The sequence below is a fragment of the Peromyscus maniculatus genome, chromosome 1 (genome assembly GCF_049852395.1).
Source record: "Peromyscus maniculatus bairdii isolate BWxNUB_F1_BW_parent chromosome 1, HU_Pman_BW_mat_3.1, whole genome shotgun sequence".
NCBI lineage: Eukaryota > Metazoa > Chordata > Mammalia > Rodentia > Cricetidae > Peromyscus > Peromyscus maniculatus.
In genome coordinates, this window is record NC_134852.1 from 129,288,573 (window position 1) to 129,312,021 (window position 23,449).

At 42.2% G+C, this 23,449-nt stretch overlaps 1 protein-coding gene across 1 annotated transcript in view; it reads right to left on the reverse strand.

The window, feature by feature from the left end:
• Positions 1-10,944: 10,944 nt before the first annotated feature.
• Positions 10,945-23,449, reverse strand: part of Gpr139 (G protein-coupled receptor 139) — a 44,886-nt gene continuing 32,381 nt past the window's right edge. Inside the window, exon 2 of the mRNA XM_006985697.4 lies at positions 10,945-15,360. Within this exon, the coding sequence (XP_006985759.1) occupies positions 14,426-15,360 (935 nt within the window). The 3' untranslated portion in view covers positions 10,945-14,425. The remainder of the gene's footprint in view (positions 15,361-23,449) is intronic.

Consider the following 23,449-nt stretch of genomic DNA (forward strand, 5'->3'; position numbering starts at 1 on the left):
ACACACACACACACACACACACACACACACACAGAGCTCACATTTATTTCATCCATTCATCCATTGATAGCCACTTACTTGATTTCATGTCTTGGCAATTGTGAACAGTGCTGTAATGAACATAGAAAAAAAGATATATTTGGAATAATGTTTTCATTGTCTTTGAGTATTATACCCCATTCATAGGTACTTCTTATTTTATGAATGACATTTTACAAATATCTTTTAGACATTTAAAGAATTTTTCTTTAGCTTTCTGATTGATAATCACTTTTTGTATATTGAGGATATTAACTCATCACTTAATATATATGTATATGGTATTTTGCACAAATAGATTGGCAATGCTTTCCATAATGAGTTTAATTTTTACATGATTTCATCTGTCTGTCTTTTCATTCCTTTTCCTCCTTATAGTTTTTGGTGTTCATTAAGAAAAGATAACCATATACAAGATTATAAAAAATAACCTCTCCATTTTGGGGGCATTTCTGTTTACATCAGTTTGTCATGGATCTATAATCTGTTTCGAGCATATGCTAAACTTTTGTATGTGCACGGATCTCTCTCGAGTCAATTCTCTCACATCTTAGATGAGATAAGAGATTCTGATATGTGACTCAAGAGGTTTATGGCGAGGCTACAGTTCCCTCTTGTCACTGTGTCCCCCTCTTGCTTGTCAGTGCTCTTCCCAGCTCAGTGGTTCTACTAGTTCATGTCACAAATGCCTTCTACTCTCTAGACGTGGATACTAAAACCTAATGCATCTGTTTTCAGCTTGGTGCCAAGACAAACAAATGAACAAACAGCACACAACATTCTTAGGTCTTCTCCCAAATTATTCCTCCTTTTCCTCCTTGAGTTTGTGAGACAGAGTGCCATTATATCATCTAGGCTGGTCTCTATCCTTCAATCCTCCTGTCTTAGCTCCCCCTGCAAAGTGTTGGGATTACACACATCACCTCACCTGGCTATAACAATGGATACAAGATTAGACCAGTTTCAGAGGAAGCTTCACCTTGTAAACTTGATGACAGTCATTTGAGGTAGGCTTGAGGTATGACATGCAGAGGCCACAGCTTTCTGGAAGACAACAATAAGTAAAATATGACATCATTCTGGTAACAAAGAAAGGCTGAATGCTGTCCACAATCGCTAACAACAATTCTGCAAGAAATTCATGAAGTAAATTGTTAATCTATAACTCTCAAAGTAATTGGAGTTTTTCTGTGTTCTGAATACAATACATCTTTATGAACTTAGCAAGCTCACTGTTGAGTCATTCACCTTAACTTAAAAAAAAAAACATTAAAAACATCATTGCTTTCCTACCTCATCATTGTTTCCTAAGTTGGGTGATTATCTGAACAGTCTCTGAAAAGCATTTTTAAATAATCAGAGAAAAGGTGTTTAACGTCCACAATAAAAGTAAAATGTTAAATCCATTAGCATGAGAAACATTGCTATTTTCATCAAGGGAATTATTAGTAGCTCAATCAGCAATGTCAACTGTATTGGGATGTTAGGAGAAAGCAAAAGTTTCCCATTTATCGTCCTTAAAGGAGACATTTTTGTTGCCGAGATGAATTCTCCATGAATTGAGAGGAACTTGAAACATTCCATTGACAGAGCTTAAGCTTGAAAATTAGCAAAGATAAAATCGAGACTAGCAAAAATCACCACAAAGCCCATTAAATCATTCATAGAGTGGTGTGTAGCAAATAGCATAAATATCCCCTGGCATTACAGAGAGTATACAGTCATGGGCAGCTGTGGGAGTGGGTGTGTCTTTCTAGATCAAACCATATGAAAAATCTATGCTTTTTGGCATTAGAGCTCTCCCATGGATTGAGATGCTCACACTGAGAGATGCATGGCAATCAGGGTGAATCCATCCATTGTAGTGATGATCTGTCCCCCCACTCTTCTCTCTCTCTCTCTCTCTCTCTCTCTCTCTCTCTCTCTCTCTCTCTCTCTCTCTCTCTCTCTCTCTTTGTGCTGGTTTACTGAAATTCTACTGACCCAGATGTCATAAGAACATGACCTTCAGAATATATAAGAGGCATAAGCAGGCCAGCGAGTATTTTTAGTAAAACATAGCTATTACTGAAAGACCAATGAATGATGGATCCAATAAATGTGCATTTGGTAAAAGAGACAATACACAGCAACTACTGATTTTTCATGACTTCTTTTGTCATGTTCAGACATTCAGAGATATTTGGATATATCTCTGAGAGTTTTGGTATTTAAAAGTGGAGTGCTAGCAAATTAATTAGCTAGGTAACAACAACAAAAACAACCCCCCAAACCAAAACCGAAACAAACATGCAAAAACACTCTGGGAAATTTAATTTAAAGTATGTAAGTTAATTTGAAACTATCTCCCTGTGATTATATTCTGTCTGCCTTCTTGTCTCATGCCAGAAAGGCTGAATAAATAGCAGTGAGATTGTCGGGCTTGGGGAAAGCGTCAGTGCTTGGAGTATGTTTGGGAAGACATGAATTCTTTGAGGAAAAGCGTCAGTGCTTGGAGTGTGTTTGGGAAGACATGAATTCTTTGAGGAATGACTGCATATTATTCTCAGAAAAAGACACTGAAGGAAATGATCTGACTTGGGGAAGGAAACGATGAAATTTGAGAACTCCTTGGAAGTTGAGAGGATGCTGAGCTGGGGAGCAGGGACTGCTGTTATCCAGGCAGAAAGGAGGAAGCAACTAGACCTTGCATTGAGAGTATCTTGTTAGGCAGGATTTAAACCCTGTCCCCTTTGTCTTCCCACCTAGAGACACTGTGGTGTTGTTTTAGCAGCGAGTGAGAAGGAGAGGTCCTCTCTGAAAGAAAGTTTTGGGAGAAAAGTGGACTTTGACCCTAAAAACATCCATCTCAATGATGCTATTAAAAAAAGGGAGATGAAAAGTGTTATTCTTCTTCAACCCACTGAGCATCCAGAGAGTCCCAGGAGAGGCTGATCAGTTTTGAAGTACAAGGACCAAGGGGGTAGCTTATCCATCTCAGAAATATTTGAGGCCTCAGTGATATAATCTCCTCACTCCTGAGGAGATGAAGGCTTTACAGCTGAGTGTGGCTAAACACAGAGCTTGTTTGTGAGGAAGAAGTGATGCTCCATGAGCTGGAATCCCAAGCTGGAATCATTTTGCCATTCAGGAGAGATCTCACTTCTGAGCCTGGCTGGCTTTGGCTGGAGGTGTATCCGTTGAACATTTCTTCCCCATTGAGACCAGATAAGATGTTAGAACAAAACAAGACTCTTTTGGTTTGAGATCATGGCAGAAAATCAACAGAGAGCTTTCAGGAGGATGCTCCACTTAAAGCGACCTCTCCAGATAGGCTTCCTTATTAGTGGGTCCCAGGAAGACTAGCCTGCCTGAATCTTTTTCCCCTCTGGCTGTAAACTCTACCTCCTACAGTGTCCTCAGGAATGCTCAAATTGACAGGCAGGCCAACCACATCAGGACAAAGAAGACTGGATCCTCTGCTGCCTCTCAGGTCCATTTCTACTTTCCTTATCTGAGACTACCTTTCCTTGTGATTGCTGATGCTGTGATGACCTCACTCGTGTGGGAAGGCCCTGCCCTTTTCTCTCATGGTTGTGGCCTGTCTGTTGTCATAGAACAGCATTGTACCCTGGATAATCAGTTAGACTAACAGGCACATACACATGACATCTGGGAGTCATTTCCTGGTAGCCTCCTAGAAATCAGATATTTATAAGATTAATTTATAATAATGTGAAGCCCTCATCTCCTGTGGGGGATATTTGTATTCCAGCTCAGAGCCTTAGAGATACACTTGACATAGTGTGACATGGACAGGTGACCTGTATTAATACTCACCAATAGGACCACTTACATTTGTATCATCAATGGAGCTCAGTGGTAGCAAAACTAATGAGACAGGCCAGCGGCCTTCATCCAACAGTGGTTACTTCACTCTGATGTTTAAGTTTCTACTCTGGAGAGGAGCAGTGGATGACAGCTGTTTGAAAGAGCTAGGCTGGAACTAGAGCTGCATCATGACATTGGAATAGAACATGCCGTGATGGATGGCTTGCCTTCTTCCTTCCAAACCATTGATGCTCTGTCTTTTTCAAGGACTGTCATTGGATGATGGCAATGAATGATATATTTTCTCTGCTTTGGGAGAGATGGAGATCCAGGGCACAGTATAGCTAAAACCTTTATCTTGGAAGTGGCCTCATTAACTCAAAGTAGACCCAGGTACTGAGAGAAGTCTCTGCACATTAAGTATTCTCGTAGAGGGAAGTAAATATGGTGTATTTTAAACAGATCTGTTAATGGCTTCTAGAGATTTTCAACATCTTAAATATAACCTAGCTATTCCCATTTGGAGTCAGTAGTGTTATTCCCATCTTTTAGATAACAAAGCAGGAACTACAGGGCCAGAAAGGCTTGTTTGACATTCCTCAGCTACATAGTGAAGGAGTCAGGATTTGAACCTGAATCTTCATGACCCTTTCATAGGTGCCTGATGCTTGCACGAGGGTCAGGGCTCATGTGTCTGGTTTGGGCCTTGTATTTGTTCACTTCTAAAAGTCCTATTTGGTGTTAGTCAAAGTCATTGGAAATGAATTTTGATTCCAGAGCTTTTAGGAAACTCCGTGAGAGCTCAGAGAGGCAAAGATACGAAGATCAGGGATCTCTGTTCTCAAAGATGTGAGTATGTCTTTGGAGATGTCCAATAGCCAAACCATGCCTTGAGGAGAGATGACTGGGAGACATTGTCTTCTTTAATCATCTTTGCAGTGTAGGGTACCTGGCTGCTTCTCTGGGTTGTGAAATTCCTGGACCCATGTTTTGTTAGATTCCCTAGAGCAGGAGGCATGAGTATAGGGTGACCAGGTTCTCTTTCTATTGGTTCTAGCACATTGCAGGAACTATTTGTTCTACTCTCAGAGGCATTTAAAAGTCAGTTTGTCTCCATCCTGCTCTTTCTCACCACCTTTAGTGAGAAGGAAGGCCATCTATCCCTCCACATTCAATTTCAACACCATGAAGTGTGACTCCCTGTGCCATTCTTGATTGATGTACACAATTTAGAGAAGGGATACCATATGTGTGGGTCAACTATCTTCATTCTGTTTCTCAGGCTAGCCTGTCCATAGGAAGGAAGAATTCTTCATACACTCTGTCTTCCATTAAGGACTCATAGCTGTGATATGCTCTAAGCCTGACTCCACAAAGACAGTCTGAAGTCTCATCTATAATTGTCTTCACTTGATAGCAGTCTGGGAGGCAGAAAATCTACTTGCAATGATCATAACAACTGTTTTCTATGGAACCCCAGTCTGTCTGGGTGTTTGCTACAACATCAGGATTAGTTGGATAGGATTCCACTGATCTTGGGTTCAACGAAGGTCCTCTACTCCATCTTTCCAGAAACAGGCTACACTCAGCCCCTATCAGTCCATCCTTGAATCTGTTTCAAAGCTTGTTATATATCCAGAATGGGTGGGAGAGAGCTATCAGCTGTGACCTGTACTTGAGCTTCATCTGTGAGATGTATGCATATGGTGAAATCTCAATCAAATATGGAGTGTGAGTTGTTGAGGGAACACATGGCAGACTGATGGGCAGAGTTTTCATAATCTCTCAGGGCTGGCAAAATGTCACTAAGTAGGCAAGAGTGCCTGAGTCTTGGCTGGGTATCAGAATAACTTGGGCATGATCTTGAAGATTCAGATGCCTTGGGCTCTTCTAGAAGGTTTTGATTGATTACATGTGAGCATAGTATCTGGAAATATGATTTTAACAACACCAGGTGAATCTAACGTGCAGCTGCAGCTTTGGAGTCACCAAAATAAAAACACTGTGAAAGCTCCCTGTAGTAGATTGGCATTTCCCAAGGGGCAATTCTTGCAACATTGAAGGTGTGCAAGTAGGCTAAGAAGCATGGACTTGGCTTTCTAACTCTGAACCTCATTGCGAAAGAGCTCCCCTACAGCTTGTTATCAGCCATGGCTAGGTGAAGGGAAAGTTTCAACATGGTGATATCAGGCCTTTAACTCTCAACTTTTGTTTCTTAACTAGAGAGATTAGATATCTGGTTTAGACAAGGGTATGTGTTGAGAATTATTGGCAGCCTTTGTGAATCTGTTTTAATGATCCCTGTCTATGCTGGATGATGAAAGCTTTTCTTTCATACCATGGATATAACATTTTACCTGAAGAAATCATCTTGTTTAAAGTGAAACCATCTGAAGAGTTTCAAAGAATGTTGATCTCTGTAGTTCATTCTGGAATTAGGATTCTGCAAAGCTCTCCAAGAGTGTTAAAGGCCACTGCAGCTTTAACACATGTAGGAATTACACTGGGGGGTTGCTGTTAAAATCCAGATGTTTCATTGCTTGGTTTTGGGTCTGTGGTCAGTGTCCCACATTTCTTAGTGATGGAGATGTTGCGGACAGGTGCAAAGTCTTAGTGGAAATGGATTTGTGAGAAACTACATCTTAAACCTTCTGACAAAATCAGTCACAATTGAATCTGTATAGACAGCTCAGTTGAAAGAGCATCGTGCAAGTATGAGGACAGACATTCAAACTCCAGCAGCCATGAAGAAGCCAGGCACAGTGGCTTGCACTTGCAATCCCAATGCTGGGGAGCTGGGGCCAGCAGGATCACAGAGGCTCGCTAGCTGCTCAGCCTAGTAAAGTCAGTCAAGACCCAATGTGAGAGACCCTGTCTCAAAATATAAGGTGGACAGCTCCTAAAAATGACAGGCATGGTTGACCTCAGATCTTGATGTACTCAGGTATGTATACACACACACACACACACACACACACACACACACACACACACACACACACACACACACACACACCACAGATGATGATATTCCAGGTCTTTGTTTTTTTTAAATGGGGAGAGGGAGGACAACTTTTTATTTTCATATCTAGAATTTTCTCAGACACTTGATCTGTCATGGACATTTTCAGGACCTCGGACAGGGACACATTTGCTAGTCTTAAAGTGGAAAGGCCAACTGGTAAAATCTGTGTGTGGAAGCCTTTGTAAAACAATGGCATCAAAAATTTTCCTCCTGAGGATGATTCAGGGAAAATGTAAAAGTTTATACTCATTTTTGTCTTTCTCATTTTTGTTACTATCTTATTTGTAGTACTGAGATTCAGCTCTGCCAGATTTCATCAAACACACAAATTAGGTCATGAAGAGGAACCACAGGGTATTATGCCTGGATGATTTCTGGCTCCTCATTAATGGGATTTGAGGATGACTGTAGCCTAAATATCAAGTTTGGATGAGGAAAAGGCTAATGGGACCAAATTGCTAATTCAAGACCAAGAACGTGGGATGTCAATGACAACATGTCAAGGTGGCCTGCTGAAGGGGCTCTTGGAAGCAGGCAGGCCTGGACTTAAATACCAAATCATGAGTTACTCATTGTTATTTTGAGTAAATTTAATTAATTTCCATGAGACTTGGTTTTTTTTTCCACTTGAAAAATGGAGATGAGGTTTTTTTTTTCACTTGAAAAATGGAGATGAGTGCATTCTCCTTTGAGACTCATAAGGACAGAGGTGAGGTGACCACACCAATCCCTTGCTAAGATGCCCAGTGGTTTCCCTTCAAGATCTTGACCAGGGCATAAAGCTCTGTATGATTTGACTCTTGCCACCTTGCTCTGCCTTATTTCATAATATCTCTTTGCTGGATCACAATGCGTCAGCAGTTCTAGTCTTCTGGCCTCCCACTGGCACTCAAGGCCATTCCAAGGCCTCTCCCTTTGCTGGTCTCCTTGCTGTGGCTCTTTTCTTTTTTATCTGGGTGCCAGTTCTTTGGCCATCTTCTGAAACAGAGCTTACATGAATGAGTTATCTAATGTTGTTTCTGTCTGATCTGGGCTGCTTACTTCTGTCTGTCTCAGCGCCCATCACTGTCTGCTTTAATCTAGCTTGTGTTCTCCAGTACCACCCATGGAGAACACCTTCCATAGAGGCCTATATGTCTTGTTCACTAACAAATTACTGACTAGAATAGATTTTGGCACATGGCATATTTTAACAAGCATCAGTCAAATAAATAAATGACTAAAGGAATGCCCACGGCCCAGTGGTTTATCAATGAATGATTGCTCTCTAATCTTAGACATATTTAAGTCGATAGTCTGGACACTGGAAGTTCTGAGGATTGATATGAGAAATTTATGATTATGAGAGTTTAAAGCTTTGAAAGTATATGATGTATTTTGTGCTTTTTGTAAAGTGTGCAGAAAGATTACTGCAGTCGTGTTTACTAACACATAGATTCTATGCTCTTGAGTAAGGGGAGATTTCTTGGGTCTTAGCTTTCTTTTTGGATCTTTGGATGATACCATCTCAAGAGCCTCACTGTTTCTTGAAGAACTCAATGATAGTAAAAATAAAGCTCCAAATTTCCTTGTTTATTCTGCAGCTGCTTCCTGTCTCACTCTGTTCTTGACCTATTCTTCACTTGCTGCATGGGGGTCTGCTCACTGTAAATGAACCGCCTGCTCTCCCTCCCTCATGGACTTCTGTTTGAGTGTCAGCAGTGGGAGGCATCTATGTAGACATCAGAAGAAAGGAAAGGATAGCTAGGGAACATGACTCTGCTTTCCTTTCTGGCATCCCAAGTCTGACAACAGTATGGAAGAGCCCCTTTCTGGAAAGGCCCTCTTCCAAGATGCCAGCTCACATTCAGCTGCAATTTCATTCTTTCCTCCAATGTCACAGCAGAGGAGGGCAGGCCTTCCCCGTCATTTCCCAGGTGTCCCAAAAGTGCTTACTGGTTCTTCAGTCTTGCTCAGGTCATCATGAAGAGTCTCCTGAGTAAAGTCTTTACATTGAAACCCCTGAGTTTGGGTCTCTGTGGTGCAGAGAAGCAGACTCTGAGAGCTGCCATTGACTCTCATTTGTGGAGTTAATAGACACCTTTATGCAGGTTTCTTCTTTGGATTTAGTACAAATACTTCCTGCTGCAGTTTTAACTCAATTCCTCTGGTTACATCTCACTTGGAAAGAAATACTGTGTCACCTTCATTCTGTAGGTAACAGAGCTCATGTACAGGGTAATACCCTGTGCAGAGAGTTCATGACAAGGTCTCCCCCTCCCTGTAGCCTTATTTGCTCTTTTTAAATCAGGAAACTCTTTTCTTTCCTTTTTGGGCATCACAGTAACACATTCTCCCAACAAACCCAGGATATTCACAGTATCTATTTATCCTGGTAGACACAAGCCTCTCATTCCTCTTGTTGTGTCTGGCAAGTATTTGGATTAATTGCTCACCCTCCAAAGAGGCTGAGCCATCATTTAGGAGAATGTATTAATAAAAGGATCATTATCTAACAGTTCAGCCTCCATCGGCTCTCTTTTATCCTGCCTTTCTGAGCTGGTGAGAAAAATTTATGAGGATACTGCGGCATGGCTAAGAGATCCTGTGACCCTTTCGACAATTTTTATGCTGTTCTGTACCTCTCCTCAGCTTATACGTCACTTTCAGTCTCTAAGTTGATGCAAAGATGGATTGTGACAATAGTTTGTGGGTGGCTGTCAGAACTGATGGTGGTTTGTGTGGGAAAATGCATAGAGAGTTTGAGAGCTGATACAATCGATTTAAGGAAGAGTTCCACCTTAGAGAGAAATGTCAAGCTGTGTATTTTAATTATGATATAGTTATAATATATCTCTTGCTTGGGTGACCTGCACTTGAAGAGCTGCAGAACTAGGTGATATTCCCAACTCTAAAAAAAAGGGGCATGAAAATAATGTGACCTTTTGGAGGATGACTCAGATGGTCCAGTGAGATACAGTGGAAAGGGTAACATACTGAGTGACCTGGGCTTCATTCTGAATGTGTCCTTTCACTTCTTTGGGTTTAGCAACCTTACCTGTAAAGTGTTGTTCAAGGGAAGCTGTAAAAATTCTGATACTGATAAGCACTGACTAAGGTACTTACTGGAAAGGTGATCAGCTCCCATTGTGAAGAAGAAACCAAGACTCAGAGAGATTAAGAACACTGCCCAGGGTGTGTTCCATAGCCCACCCACAGTGCTCCACTCCAAATTGTAGATGTCTCACCATGAGAACATCTAAATGCCTTGCAGACAAATGGAAAATATTACAATTTGTAGCATGTTCCAGCTAAGGACAATCCTTCAGGTTATAGTCTTGAAGGACCTGCTGAAGGGCATATATCTGGTCCATCGCACAGCTGGGACATGAATCCACAATTGCCTGACATGGAAGTCTGAGCATTTTGCCATGTGCTAATTCTATTTATAATTACAGTCTTTGTTGCCTCAACAACTACAGAGGGTGCAATCACAAGAGAATCCAGATGTATATCAAGTAATGAGTGATGTAGAATTCCAGGAAGCAGAACTTTGTGGTCTAACCTTTTGAAATCCATATGACCAACAAAGAAACAGGTGGGACTCTAGTGTTTCTTGTTTGTCTGTTTGTTTTTGTCTTTCCAGCCTAGGATTCTATTATTATGCTAACATTTAACACAACATATAAGTAAAATGTTAATTTAAAAATATTTAAAAACATTCACCAGTATTTTGGTATTTGGACAACATTATACTAAATGAAATAACTCAGCTCCAAACAGACAAACATCATATGATATCAATTTTGTGTAGAAATAACAACAACAAAACCCCAAACATGCAAAAACAAACAAAAAAACCATTGAGCCCATAAAAACAGAGAATGGAATGGTTACCAGAAGGTTGGGAAAATGGGAGCAAAGGAATGGGGAGTTGTTGGTCAAAGGGTACAAAGATTCTATTAGACAAAGGAATGTTCCACAGAAGAAGTTCTCTAATCAAAATAATACATTGTAAACTTCAAAATGGACACAAAAGTAAGTTTCTAATGTGTCAACACAAATATATAAGTGAGGCAACATATTACTTTGCTTGATTTAATCATTGCACATTTAATACATATATCAAAACATCACATTGCACCCCATAAATGTATACAATTATGATTTATCAATTAAAAATAATGTGAATAAAAACCAGCGTTCTGCAGTTGAGTGACCATGTATGCAAATAGCAAACACCAAGTGCGCACCATATTAGAATTTATTAGAATACAAACTAGTCCAGACACAATATTTTATCTAGTTAAGAAAATATGAGCATTTCCTATTTTTCGGTGGTGGCCTCTTGTTGCATTTTCAAGCAGTAGTGGTCAGTAGTGAGTCGAGTCCTGAATGCACTTTCAAAGGGCTCCCCAAGTCAGACAAGTAGGCAGCAGCTGTGCAACATAACCCTTTTCTGTGGCAAGGTGTTTGGAACATGGATGTTCATGCCTTCACATGGCTTATCTTTTATAGTTTGTCTGCTGTACCCCTCATTTATTTCCCCAGGCTTCCAGTCGCTAAGAAAAAGACTTGGCATGTACATGTATGACATTGTCACCATGTCCAAGGACACAAATCATACAGCAATGGAGGTGATAATGAACAGTCTTTGAAAGAAGCACCACAAAAACCCAGGCTAAGGTGTTTGCCCTTAGCAGCAGCTGTTTATGTGACAGGCTTCAGTAGTCAAGGCTTCATTTCCAAACCCGGCCTGAATGAAAAGGCTTACAATTTTTAAAGTTAAAAAAACTTGATCATCATCCATTGTTATTATTATCAACAATAAGTGAATATTCCTTCTGTAATCTTAAATAAACTTCAGGTGATATATGTATGTATATACCTTCTGAGTTAGGCTGATTATATATATTTATATTTGTTTATGTCAGCCTAATCCAAAGGGTATCCATGTGCACTTTAGAGAGAATATGTAACAACTCTCTGGAGTGCTTTCATGGACTAGCTTAAAGGGTTACTTAGAGAAATAGGAAATGTAGTCAGAAAACAGAGGATGCTTGTAGAACCTCTACTGTTAAGAAAAGTAATAAATGAGTGTCTGGGGAAATCATTCCCAGGGTACACCCAGCTTTTAAATAATTAATTGTTTTAGAGATTAAAAACATAGAGCAGACAGCATTGAGAGTCAAAGTCTTACTCTCCATTGTGTGTACATCCTCAAAAAGGAATTGCTTAACCTTCATAGATATTGCACTTTGAATCGCTTATGTATAGCTAGCTCAAACTAACATTTTCAGAGATATGCATTTTAAAAAATAAATAAACACACATATATAATATCTATTCAGCATAGGTAGCCTTTGGTCAACGTTTACTTATAGGGGATGCAGTGGAATTGTGTCATACACACAGCTAATGAACATACATTCACTTGTACATGCTTGGGGGGGAGAAGAAAGAAATACAATTCAAGAGATGTGGGGAATTTTGCTCACATTTCACTCATTGAGCATCTGCTCTGGAAAGCAAGTGAGATAGAAGCTGGGATTCTGCTCATCCCTCACATGAATAACTTCTGCAAACTGTTCAGTGGTAGTGGCTTGCTCCATCCGGGTCCTGACGTTCTCAGACACATGACAATAATACAATACATTCCCTAGACATCAGCTGACTCTATTATCTTCAGCCAAAGTATCTGCAGCCTGTCCCAACACTGGAGAAAAATGTAACTTCTTGGGTATCCAAAGGTCCTCTTTCCTGAGGAACTATGCACAGGAACCACAGGCCTGTAAGGTCATTCTCTTTTCACTGACTTTAGAATCTAACCATTGGGTCTGGTGAGACTCACCCATAAGTCATTTAAAAGGGATAAGAACGGACACCATTAGGAACAAAACAACCCCAAACTGCACTGGGTTAGTCTTGAAGGGCCTTGATGGAGGTTTAGCACTTGTGTTATCCCAGGGGCCTTTCCATCCCATTCCTTTGCTACAGAACCTCCTAAGACAACAGAGACATGCCTTCCAATTTAGGGAGGAAATGCAATAAAAATCAAGTCTATGGAACCAAGTGTTCCAGGTGACTACGTTTAGTTTGCTCACCAAAAATATCATGCAATTTTAAAAATCATTTTGGAAGGTTTCTTCCAAACCAGGAATGGGTTCAAATACTGGGAATGTGGAAGAGGAGCACAAATAAAAATGCAAAATAATAGGGACTCTAGCGTGTATATCCTCTTTAAAGCACACCACAGGCCCAGTTTAATATAGTCATGTCTACATGTGTGTATTCTATGTCTACACATACATGTGGTAATTCTCAGAGAAGCCTCTAATCACTGCATCTTAGATTTGTTCTTACCTTGACCATGCAAGGGAAGAATAATGAATAAGTTTTGTCACCTCTGAAGCATGTGAGTTAAAGAGCTTTACTGATAAAGTCAGGCACCACCTGACTGAGCCACTTAGATCAAGGGACAGACCAGTGGTTGACACAACTACCCCTCCATGACAGTTATGACTGTTTTTAGAGTCTTATATGGCCATGCCAGCTGGGCTGTGGTGGGAGCTGGGCATCCCTTCTCACCAGAAGAGCTGCAGTTATCTCCGGTTAAGAGGTCACTTCATGGAAAGCATTTGACGAGGGCTTGAGCAAGCAAGGATGCAGGGCTCACAACTTGACACAGAAGGCGTTTCTGGGAAGAGTATGCAGTGCCACAGCAGGAAGGGATTTTGAATGCAAGGAACGGATACAGCTCACAGAGGGATGAACTGAAACAGTGGCAAGAGTGGGCTTGATTTTTTGTTTTTCTGGGCTCAAGAATTCCTCCTTTCCCCTACACACCAGGTAGGGTCTTTGTTTTGGAGGAGACATCAAATCTGTACATTATGGCAAATAGAAAACTGCACCTTAGACCCCAGGTCTAAGGACATGGTCATGTTTGTTGGGAATCTCCCCATTGATATTTCAGCAACAGTTTGCATGGTATTTGACACTTCCCTTTCCTCATGCTGTCATTCTGCAGCCAGAATTGCTAGGACCACCTGGAAACCACAGCTCTTTCAAGGACAAAGGGTATCTTGGGAAAAAAAATTCCCAAATCAGTCAGCCCTGTTAGCTGCTGGAAATGGTACAGGGAAATGATGGATGACCTCCACTCATTGGAAGAAGAGTGTGGCTCAGCTACACACTATGGTGACTTGGTGGACCACACATTCTAGTGGTTGGTTCCTAGTGGCTGTAGATGGTACCAGCACTAACTACTTCTCTACTGTGGTCTTTACTGGTCACAGTATGGTGGCGTTTATAACTGCCAATGACATCTTTAAGCCAGCAGGAACTGTGGCTGCCAGGATGATTTTTGTGAAAACAAGTGCACAAAGAAAAACAAGAATCATTCTTTCCTTTCTTCTCTTCCCTTTCTTCTCATCTGCCAGTCTGAGAGCTGCTCAGTCTGTGGAGAGAGGAAATCAGGTTAGCACTCTTAAGGAGAGCTGTTCAACCAGAGCATGGGACACCCTCTCATCTGGAAACAGATTACACAGAGGCACAAGTGCCAGCCCTACGGGGTCACGGGGATACTTTTATAGGCTTTCCATGTTTGTCGTACTGGTACACCAGCATCTTGATGCAGTGTGAGTTTGCTGGTGAGATCCAGGGACTACTTGTTATGGAAAAGTTATGGTTGGTGTAGAACTGTACAGGCTGCTTCTGGCACTTGAACAAGGCCTTGAGTGTAGCAGCTGCCATGGTACGGAACCTCTTGCTGATAAAGCAGTAGAGGAAGAAGTTGATGGCTGTGTTCAGAAGGGCCAGCATGTTGGCGACATCCAGCATGATGTGGACCAGCCAAGGGTTCTGGATGGGTGATCCATAGAGGTGGTAGAGAATCATGATGATGCGGGGGGCCCAGAGGGTGGCAAAGATGGAGGTGATGGTGAACAAGATGGCAGTGGTCTTCCCTGTGGAATAGCCACGGAGGCGGAAATTGCTCTTCCTCCTGAGCTTGTAGACAATGATTGAGTTCAAGATGAAGAAGATGGAGCAGGGCACCAGATACACGGTGAAGCAGTGGATCCAGACAAGGACATGATGCATGGAGGTGCTGATGTAGTCTTCAGTCCAGATGTTAGGCCACCAGTAGTAGGGGATGCTGGTCAGGAAGCAGGTGATGTAAACACTGACAATGACTTTTCTGGTCCTGGCTGGGTAGGAAACTGTGTGATATTTGAGTGGGTGACAGACAGCGATATACCTGTCAACAGTTAAGGGGACCGTGATCCAAATGGAGGTGTGGATGGAGGAGAACTCCAGCACTTCTATAATCTTGTCAGGGATTGGAGGTATCTGCACGCTCAAAATAAAATCTTCTAGTAGGAAATCCACAAAAACGATGAAAAAGAGGACCAAGATGTCAGCAGCAGCAAGTGCCAGGAGATAGTTGTAGGAAGACTTCTGCCTCCTGGCTACTAGTTGAGAGAGGATGATGACTGTCAGGATATTCGCTGTGGAGATAAGATAACCAAGGTTATTCCCAAGGCAAAGATCACTGTTGGCTACTGGTGGGGCCCCGGGCTTGAGCTTTCCAGGGGGCTCTAACACGTGTCAAAGGATCAAATGAGTATTTCTGTGGGACACTCGGCACCACAAATCACACCTCAAACGAACAGCTTGATACAATGTGAATATATACTCATGTTATAGTTTATTTGTGCCTCATGTAACTGAGAAATGATGCTAACATTATCCAACTACAGATGTGAAACTGGATCCCTGAGTGCTCAGGAGACTCAGTGTTGTATCCCTGGACCAAATCCTCCATTCTAAATTAGTCTGTCTGACTGACTGTTCGGAAATATGGGTGTGGTGGTTAATGCTGATCACCGACTTGGCAGCATCTAGAATCGTCCAGAAGATGAGCCTCCAGGCATGTTTGTGAAGAAGCTCTTGATTGGGTTAATTGAGATGGGAAGGCCCACCCTAAAAGGGGGTGGCATTGTCCTTGGATTGGAGTCCTGGACCAAATACAAAGGATAAAGCCAGCTAACCATAGGCATTTATCTCTCTCTGTTTTCCAACAGTTGGACGTGATGCAACCAGCCACCTCTTGCTCCCAATGCCATGACTGTCCGTCCATGACAGGTTGTACCCTGAAAGTGTGAACCAAAAACAAACTCTTCCTTTCTTCAGTTGCAATTTGTCACAGCAGCAAGACAAGTGAGTGATGCAACGGGGCTAGGAGGCCTTGGCCTCTAAGGTACTTAAACTGCACACCTTCCTTGTGGTGTTGGGTACAGAACTCAGGGTTTTTACATGTTTACAAATGCCCTGCCACTTTGCTACATCTTCAGCAGCATGACTTCTTAAGAACCTCTATGGAACTTATATTCTAGGACCACTTTGAAGTGCATTTAAGAGACCTGCACATTAATTTTAAAATGAATTGCATTGGTTTTTGGAGCAAGCGTTCAGCATACATTGTGCATACTTAAAAACAATCCCAAAAGAAACAGAAATTTCTCTTCTATTTCTGTTCTCTAATCATCCCATTTCTTTTCCCTCAGGATAATCATAGCCAATAAATAATTGATATCTATATACACTCATTTATCACACATGTATGTGTTTTTTGTACAAGTAATAGCAAAATATTCTTGTTCCCAGGGATAGATGAGTATTTAAAACACACACACACACACACACACACACACACACACACACACACACACACACACTGATCAGCTTTATAAACGTGAATCTCCCTGATGCATTTAGAAAGGCATTAGGGAATAATTCAAAAGCAATAACCCAGTGGATGATATCTGAAAGTTATTTAGATAAAACGGATTCTCATTTATTCTTACAATCCACTTTGGACACTGTCAATCCTGCTCTGCAAATGAGGGTCTCAGAGAGCTTATGTCCTTTGTCTGAGGTCCAGGAACAGAGCCAGAGTCTGATCTCTCTCCCTCTCTTCCCGCTCCTCCTCCCTTCCTTCCTATCCCCCCTTCCTCTCCCTCCTCTACGTGCTCCCTTTCTTCACCCCACTTACTTCTCAGTAGCCATTTAAAACATTACCTGAGACTGACATGGTGGTGTATGCCTATAACCCTAGCATGTGAGAGGCTAAAGCAAGAGAACTGAGGTCCAGCCAGGACTGCACAGCAAGACCCTGAACCCAAACACAAGGCAAAGCATGATGTAGTTCACATATAGAACCCTCTTACAAGGAGCGCACACCCAGAGCCTGGTGCACTTGTCCTAAAACTGAAGGACTTTGAACATGTTCTTCTTTGGTTCTTTCCTCTGTAAGAGAGGAATGACACTGTGGGTAGGGGTGAAGCCTGTCTTGAGAGAGCGCCAATGTCATTGTTTTCCCTCCCTTCTCTCTAGGGGAACCAGAGTCTGTGCTCAGGGTGATGTTTGCCTGCTGTTTCTCTTCCATACTGTCATTATCCTAGTCCATCCCATTCTCTCTTCTTGGTGTTCAGCAGTACGTTTTTGAGACCTAGCTATGGCAATACCCTGACTTCTAATTTATTCATGTGAGCAACTACATAGCGTTGTAACAACTTAGTACAATATGGTGGTTTGAAAGAAAATGGCCCCTAAAGGGAGTGGCACTATTAGGAGGTGTGGCTTTGTTAGAGTGGGTGTGGCCTTGTTGGGGGAAGTGTGTCACTGTGGGAGAGGGCTTTGAGGTCTCTTTTGCTCAAGCTTCTTAAGAGTTTTTCAAAAATAGAACAGGAAGTGTGCCCCCAGTCCACTTTCTGTTGCCTTCTGATCAAGATGCAGCCAGCACGCCACCCTGTCATGGTGTCTCTTCACAGCAATAGAAACCCTCACTAAGACATATAATTTATGTACATATTACATATAGTTTTGTATTTCAACCCCCAAGGCATTTTTTAATTTATTCCAGGATTTTTCCATTATGAGTGTGCTAGTTCATGTCTCAGTATGACTCTCACTGAGAAGCATGTCCATATGAGAGTTTTCTGGGTAGCGCACACAGAAGTGTGTTTATGTTTTAGAATGTGTAGTTGTGGTTATTCTTCTGCTTGCAGTGATCAGACACCCAGCAAGAAGCCACTTAACCGAGGAGTGGTTTATTTTAGCTCACAGTTTAAGGCACAGCAGTGAGAGCATGAGGCGGCAGCTCACATGTGTCTATAGTCAGGAAGCAGAGAAGTGATTGATGGAAAGCCTGGCTGCCAAGCATTGAGGCCTGCCCCGAGGGACTCACTTCCTGTAGCAAGGCTCTGTGTCCTAAAGATTTCCCAACCTTCCATGCCGCAGACTGGCTGTGGACCAAGTGTTGGAACACACGAGCCTCCAGTGTGCATCTTCTGTATTAGAAATCGAGAACTAATTATAAAGTGGTTTTACTAATTTACACTCCCAACAGCTGAATGTGTAAATGCCAGCTCAGCTGTTCCATGCCCTCTCAGTAGCTGGTAGGGCAGACTATTACTCCGTTTAAGTCTGTGTCATTTTTGCTCTTCTCCAAGGAACTCAGAAACAACAGAGTGCTGGTTTTTAGCCAGGCTTCTAGCCCAGGACCAAGGTTCATGCTGTAGATTATCATTTAATAATATTTATTCCAATGGGGTGGGGACCCCCTTGTTGTACCTGATAAAGAACAATTGTGAGTGTGTACTCTGTAAAGACCCCACCTCAGAAAATACCACCTTTAAAATAAAATGGTTTGTATTTATAGACCTGATATCCCAAAAGTTAATGCACCCAGTATGTTTTTAAGAACCCATGAGTTGTGTATAGGGAAGAGCTGGTAAATGAAAAAAATGTTGTCTATTTTGCTTTAATCTATCTTGGAATTTATAAGGAGAGAAAAACATTCACCAAAGAGCTGCACAAATTCTGTTGCTTTCTGATCAATATGTATGATAGGAAGTGTGATAGGAAGGAGTAGGCCGGGAGCAGAGACCAGAAAACACGTTTCTGAGGGGGTGATGTTCAAGCTGAGATCAAGGGACAAATAAGGAGCTAAATGTTGTAGAATATTATTTTAAGACATGCTACATTTGTTTATGCTGTGGAACATTTGCTCAATGATGCAAAGATGTGTTGCATTCTTTTATGTTGCATTTGTTTAACTGTGTTACTTGGCCTGTCTAAAACACCTGATTGGTCTAATAAAGAGATGAATGGCCAGTAGTGAGGCAGGAGAAAGGATATGTGGGGCTGGTAGGCAGAGAGAATAAATAGAAGGAGAAATCTGGGAGGAAAGATCAAGGAGCAAGAAAAGGGGGAGGACATCAGGGGACAGTCACCCAGCTACACAGCAAGCCACAGAGAAAGAAGTAAAGAAAGGTATACAGAAATGGAGAAAGATAAAAGCCCAGAGGCAGAAGGTAGATGGGATAATTTAAGTTAAGAAAAGCTGGCTAGAAATAAGCCAAGCTAAGGCCAGGCATTTATAAGAAAGAATAAGACTCTGTGTGTGTGATTTATTTTGGAGCTGGGTGGTGCCCCCCCCCCCAAAGAGCTAAGAATAAAAGAGCCAAAGAGTAAAAAACAACCAATAACAGCCAAACAGGGAAAACATGTGGGAGGAGAAGGCATTTCAATAAAGGAAACAACATGTGCAAAGGCCCAGGGGTGGGAATGCATGAAGCTCTGGGTTTATTAAGGCAAAGAACACTTATATTGATTTGTGCTTGCTCTGTAAGCATTTTTTGCACTTAATAGCTCTCTTTTATTAAACAGCTTTGTTGTGTTCTCTTGAAAAGCATTTCAAAATGTTTTATTTATTTGGAAATCCTTTCACCAAGTGTTTAGCATCTATATTTGCAGGCAATGACCCATGCATGGGCTGAAGGTGGGCACAAATTGGTATTGGAGATGTCAGGGTCTCCACTCAGAGTGTGTAAATAGCCTGCAAATGGCTACGCACTGATGAGAGAAATGAGAACGCATACAGTGGCATAGTGAAGCAGGTGAGTAGGCACACGGTGGAAAGCAAAGGTTTAGGAAGGGTGCCTGGGTCAAAGGGCTGCCCTTTGGTCCTTACTTGCCCTGACTTAATATCATACAATTAGAGTTTCCTAGAAATCAGGCTGTAGGTCCCGATGACACAGGGCACACAATAGCCAAGCCTGTGGGATCTGGAGCAGGACTGCCCTGGGGCTCCATCCTTGCTCTAGTATTACTGGCTCATAGATTTGGGGCAAATTTATTCAATCACTTTGTGCTTTAGTTTTCTTTATAAAAGGAGACTAATCAAGACATCCACTTCATGAGGTTTATCTCAGGTGGAAGAATACTCAACCAAGACAGTTTTCACAGAGGCAGCAGTACCTGGCCCATGATAAGGGCTTGGTGACTGTGAGCTGTTTTCATTCATTCCTTCATTAGTTTCTTCAAAGCTAGGTATGGCACGAAGTGCTGAAGACACGGGGATTAGCAAAATGGACAAGTTTCTTCCTGTCATGGGGCTGAGAGAGTGTAAGAAGATGACTAAATAAATAAATGAGCAAATCATCACACAAGAGAATCCTGGATGGGGATACCATGCAGAATAAAGGCAAGGGATGAGAAGTAACATTTGAGCTTGGTCAAGGTGAGAACAAAGAGTCCTCCATGATGGAACAAGGATCCTAGGCAGCAAGAATGGCATGTGCAAAGGCTGGGAATGAAGCAGATGTGTTCAAAGGACAAAATAATGAGACTAGCCTGCCATTTTATAGATGAGGAAACTGACATTTGGATCAGTTGTCCAAAGAAACCAAGCAAGTGAAGAAACCATGAAAAGATCCTAGCTCTTTGTGACTTCCCATATTAAACTCCTCACTTCCTCTCTCCTTCCTTCCTGCCTGCCTTTCCCCACATGTGTGTGGTTTGCTTCATGTGGTAGATGCATGTAAATGTATGGGTACAAGCCCGTGTAAGCCATGGGAGGAGCCAGAGCAGGACATCGTGTGTCTTCCGCTGTCATGCTCTTCCCTATTGCCTTGAGATAAGGTTCTCACTGAACTAGAAGCTTTCCATTTCAGCTAGGCTGGCTGGACAGAGAGCTCTTGAGATCCATCTGTCTCTTCCCCAGGATGCCGCGCTTATGGGCACTGCAGCTGTGTCTGGCCATTTCTTTTTATATGTGTGCTGGGGATATGAACTCAGGTCCTTCTGCTTGCAGAGTAAACGCTGTTACACACTGAGCCGTCTACTTGTTCCCTAAGGGTCTCCAGTCAGTCATTCAGATTTATAAAAGTCTTATCATTTCTCACAATCTTTCTTCACTCATCGAACAGTGCCCAAATTTTCTCTATTCCTGTGGCCTCCACAAGTATCAGGAGGCAGGGATGGGTAAATTCCAGGATCTCCCCAGGAAATGTCCTGTAGAATGTCTGTGACCCTGTCTCTTCCTTCCCAGCTGAACGCAGCTTGAAGCAGGGTGCTAAAAATTCTCCAAACTGAAATGCTGCAAAAAATATTCCAGCCCCACCTAATGAATGCTTTAAGTCAAGCAAGCCATCAAAGCCAACAAAATTGCCAGGTATTCATACTTGACATTTCCTGAAGTTTCTAGTAATTGCCTCTCTTGAGAAACTAATCCTTGACACCGAGTTTCTCATTTCTTTTGTGTGAGCAGAGAGATCACCCCAATCCCAGGCTAATATCAGGGATACTTTGGAGACCTTGAGGTGAGCTTGGGGGAACTGGAGGGACCTGTGTATTGATTTTCTAGAAAAGCGATGGGAAGGTAGGGACGTCAACTCTATGGCTCGATGTTGCTTTAGCTTCCATATGAAAAAAATCCATCATTTCCACTGTCAGACATTTTTCCACAAAGGGAAAGCGGTGTTGACAGAGTTGGTGCACCTTTGCAAGGGGCAAATGAGCTGAGAAACCCAGATCACCACTGCCTGAAATTGCATTTCACAGTTTTCCTCTAAAACCAACTGGCTTAGGCTCCATTCGGTCCTGGTGCAGTTGGACAGGCTCAGGCTCTCAGGGAACAGAAAGTCCATGCTTTGGGATTGCAAAGCAGCTCTGGTATTCCTGGGAGGATTCATTTCCTACATGTACAGCTTACAGTCCTCAGACTTGAGAAGACTGGGAGGGTGGCAGGGAGAAGAGTATAGTCCTGCTATCAGGTCATCCCACCTATTGGTCTACTGGCTGTGGAAAAAGGTCCGAGGTCTTTCAGAGATGTTTTTGGTGTCTGTGATGACTATGATGTCCCTGGAGGTTCCTTGGAAAAGACAGCTGGCTGGGGAGATGGAACACTTGGAGTTCAGAGTTAATTTCTGTTCTGCTGTTTTTTTCCCTAATTTTTATCTTTAACAATTAATTTTTCAATGACTTAATTATCCTAGTGTATAATAATAACCAACACTTACTCATTCGACATTTACTATGTCCTGGGCATTTCACAACATCTCTTTTCATCTTAACCACCGTGTAAGGGCAGAAGTATGATTTGAGAGCTTTGAGACTCAGAGAGGTGAAGTCCCTTGTTGAAGACACACAGCTAAAAGGTGGGGAGCCAGGAGACGGTACTATTCCATCCAAGTTGTTATATTTAATCCATACATGACAGACGGGAGGGCTGAGGAAACGGCTCAGTGGGTAAGAACACTAGCTGCACAAGCATGGAGTCCTGAACTCAGGTTCCCAGCACCCATGTAAAAAGCCAGCTGTGCCTACGTGTGTCTTTAGCTACAGCATGACGGGTGGTGGTGGAGACAGGAAGATTGCTGGGGCTTGCTGGACACAGGCTAGCTATAGAAAAGTGAGCTCCAAGGCAGTAGGGAACAGCATAGAGAGAGATACAGAAGGATGCCAGCTGTCTTCTCTAATTGCCATGAATTCCTAGGCATGTGTACTTCTACACAGGGCACACACACATAACACAGACACGTACATTGAAAAAGAATTTAAATAACCATCCCAATAATGTGGTAGCTAGTCTCCCTGATTGCCCCCAATCAACCAAATCCCTTGGTGTCCATGTCCATGTAGATGTCTTGCCTTGAGGTCCTCCTGTGACATTGACCTGAGATGGTATCAGGAAGGCTTTGTGTGACTGTTAATGCTATGTCATAGGGGACTTTTTGAACCTTGTTTTGGGACCATGACTCCTGGAAAACCCAGTTTTTATTCTATGATCGTTGTGTCACTTGGAGAAGCCATGTGTGGGGGTTCCTAACATCAGTGGTCACCAATGGGATGAGTCTTCATCTTTGGTGCTCAGGTCTAGAACCCCAGGTGACTGCAGCTAGACCTGGTACGTGAAGCTCCATCACCCATGAACCATGGACAGGTAACCATAAACCTTAGCTTTTAGTTTTCATGTTGTGGAGATTTTTTAATGTTGCAATAGATAAGCAGAGCAGGTGTTTGCTAGTGTCTCCAGGATGTTTACACCTATGATAATAACATAATTAGTAATAATGATTAGTGCTACAAGGTGGGATCATACAGGAACACCACTGCTTAAGTTGAACATTTTCAGATAGAGATAGATCCTAGGTTTCCTTTTTCTCCAGGTTTGTCAGACTTATGAAGCATTCTGTTGTTGGACGTTCTTTATTACCATTATCGCTTGGGGAGTTCGGCATGGTGCTTCCT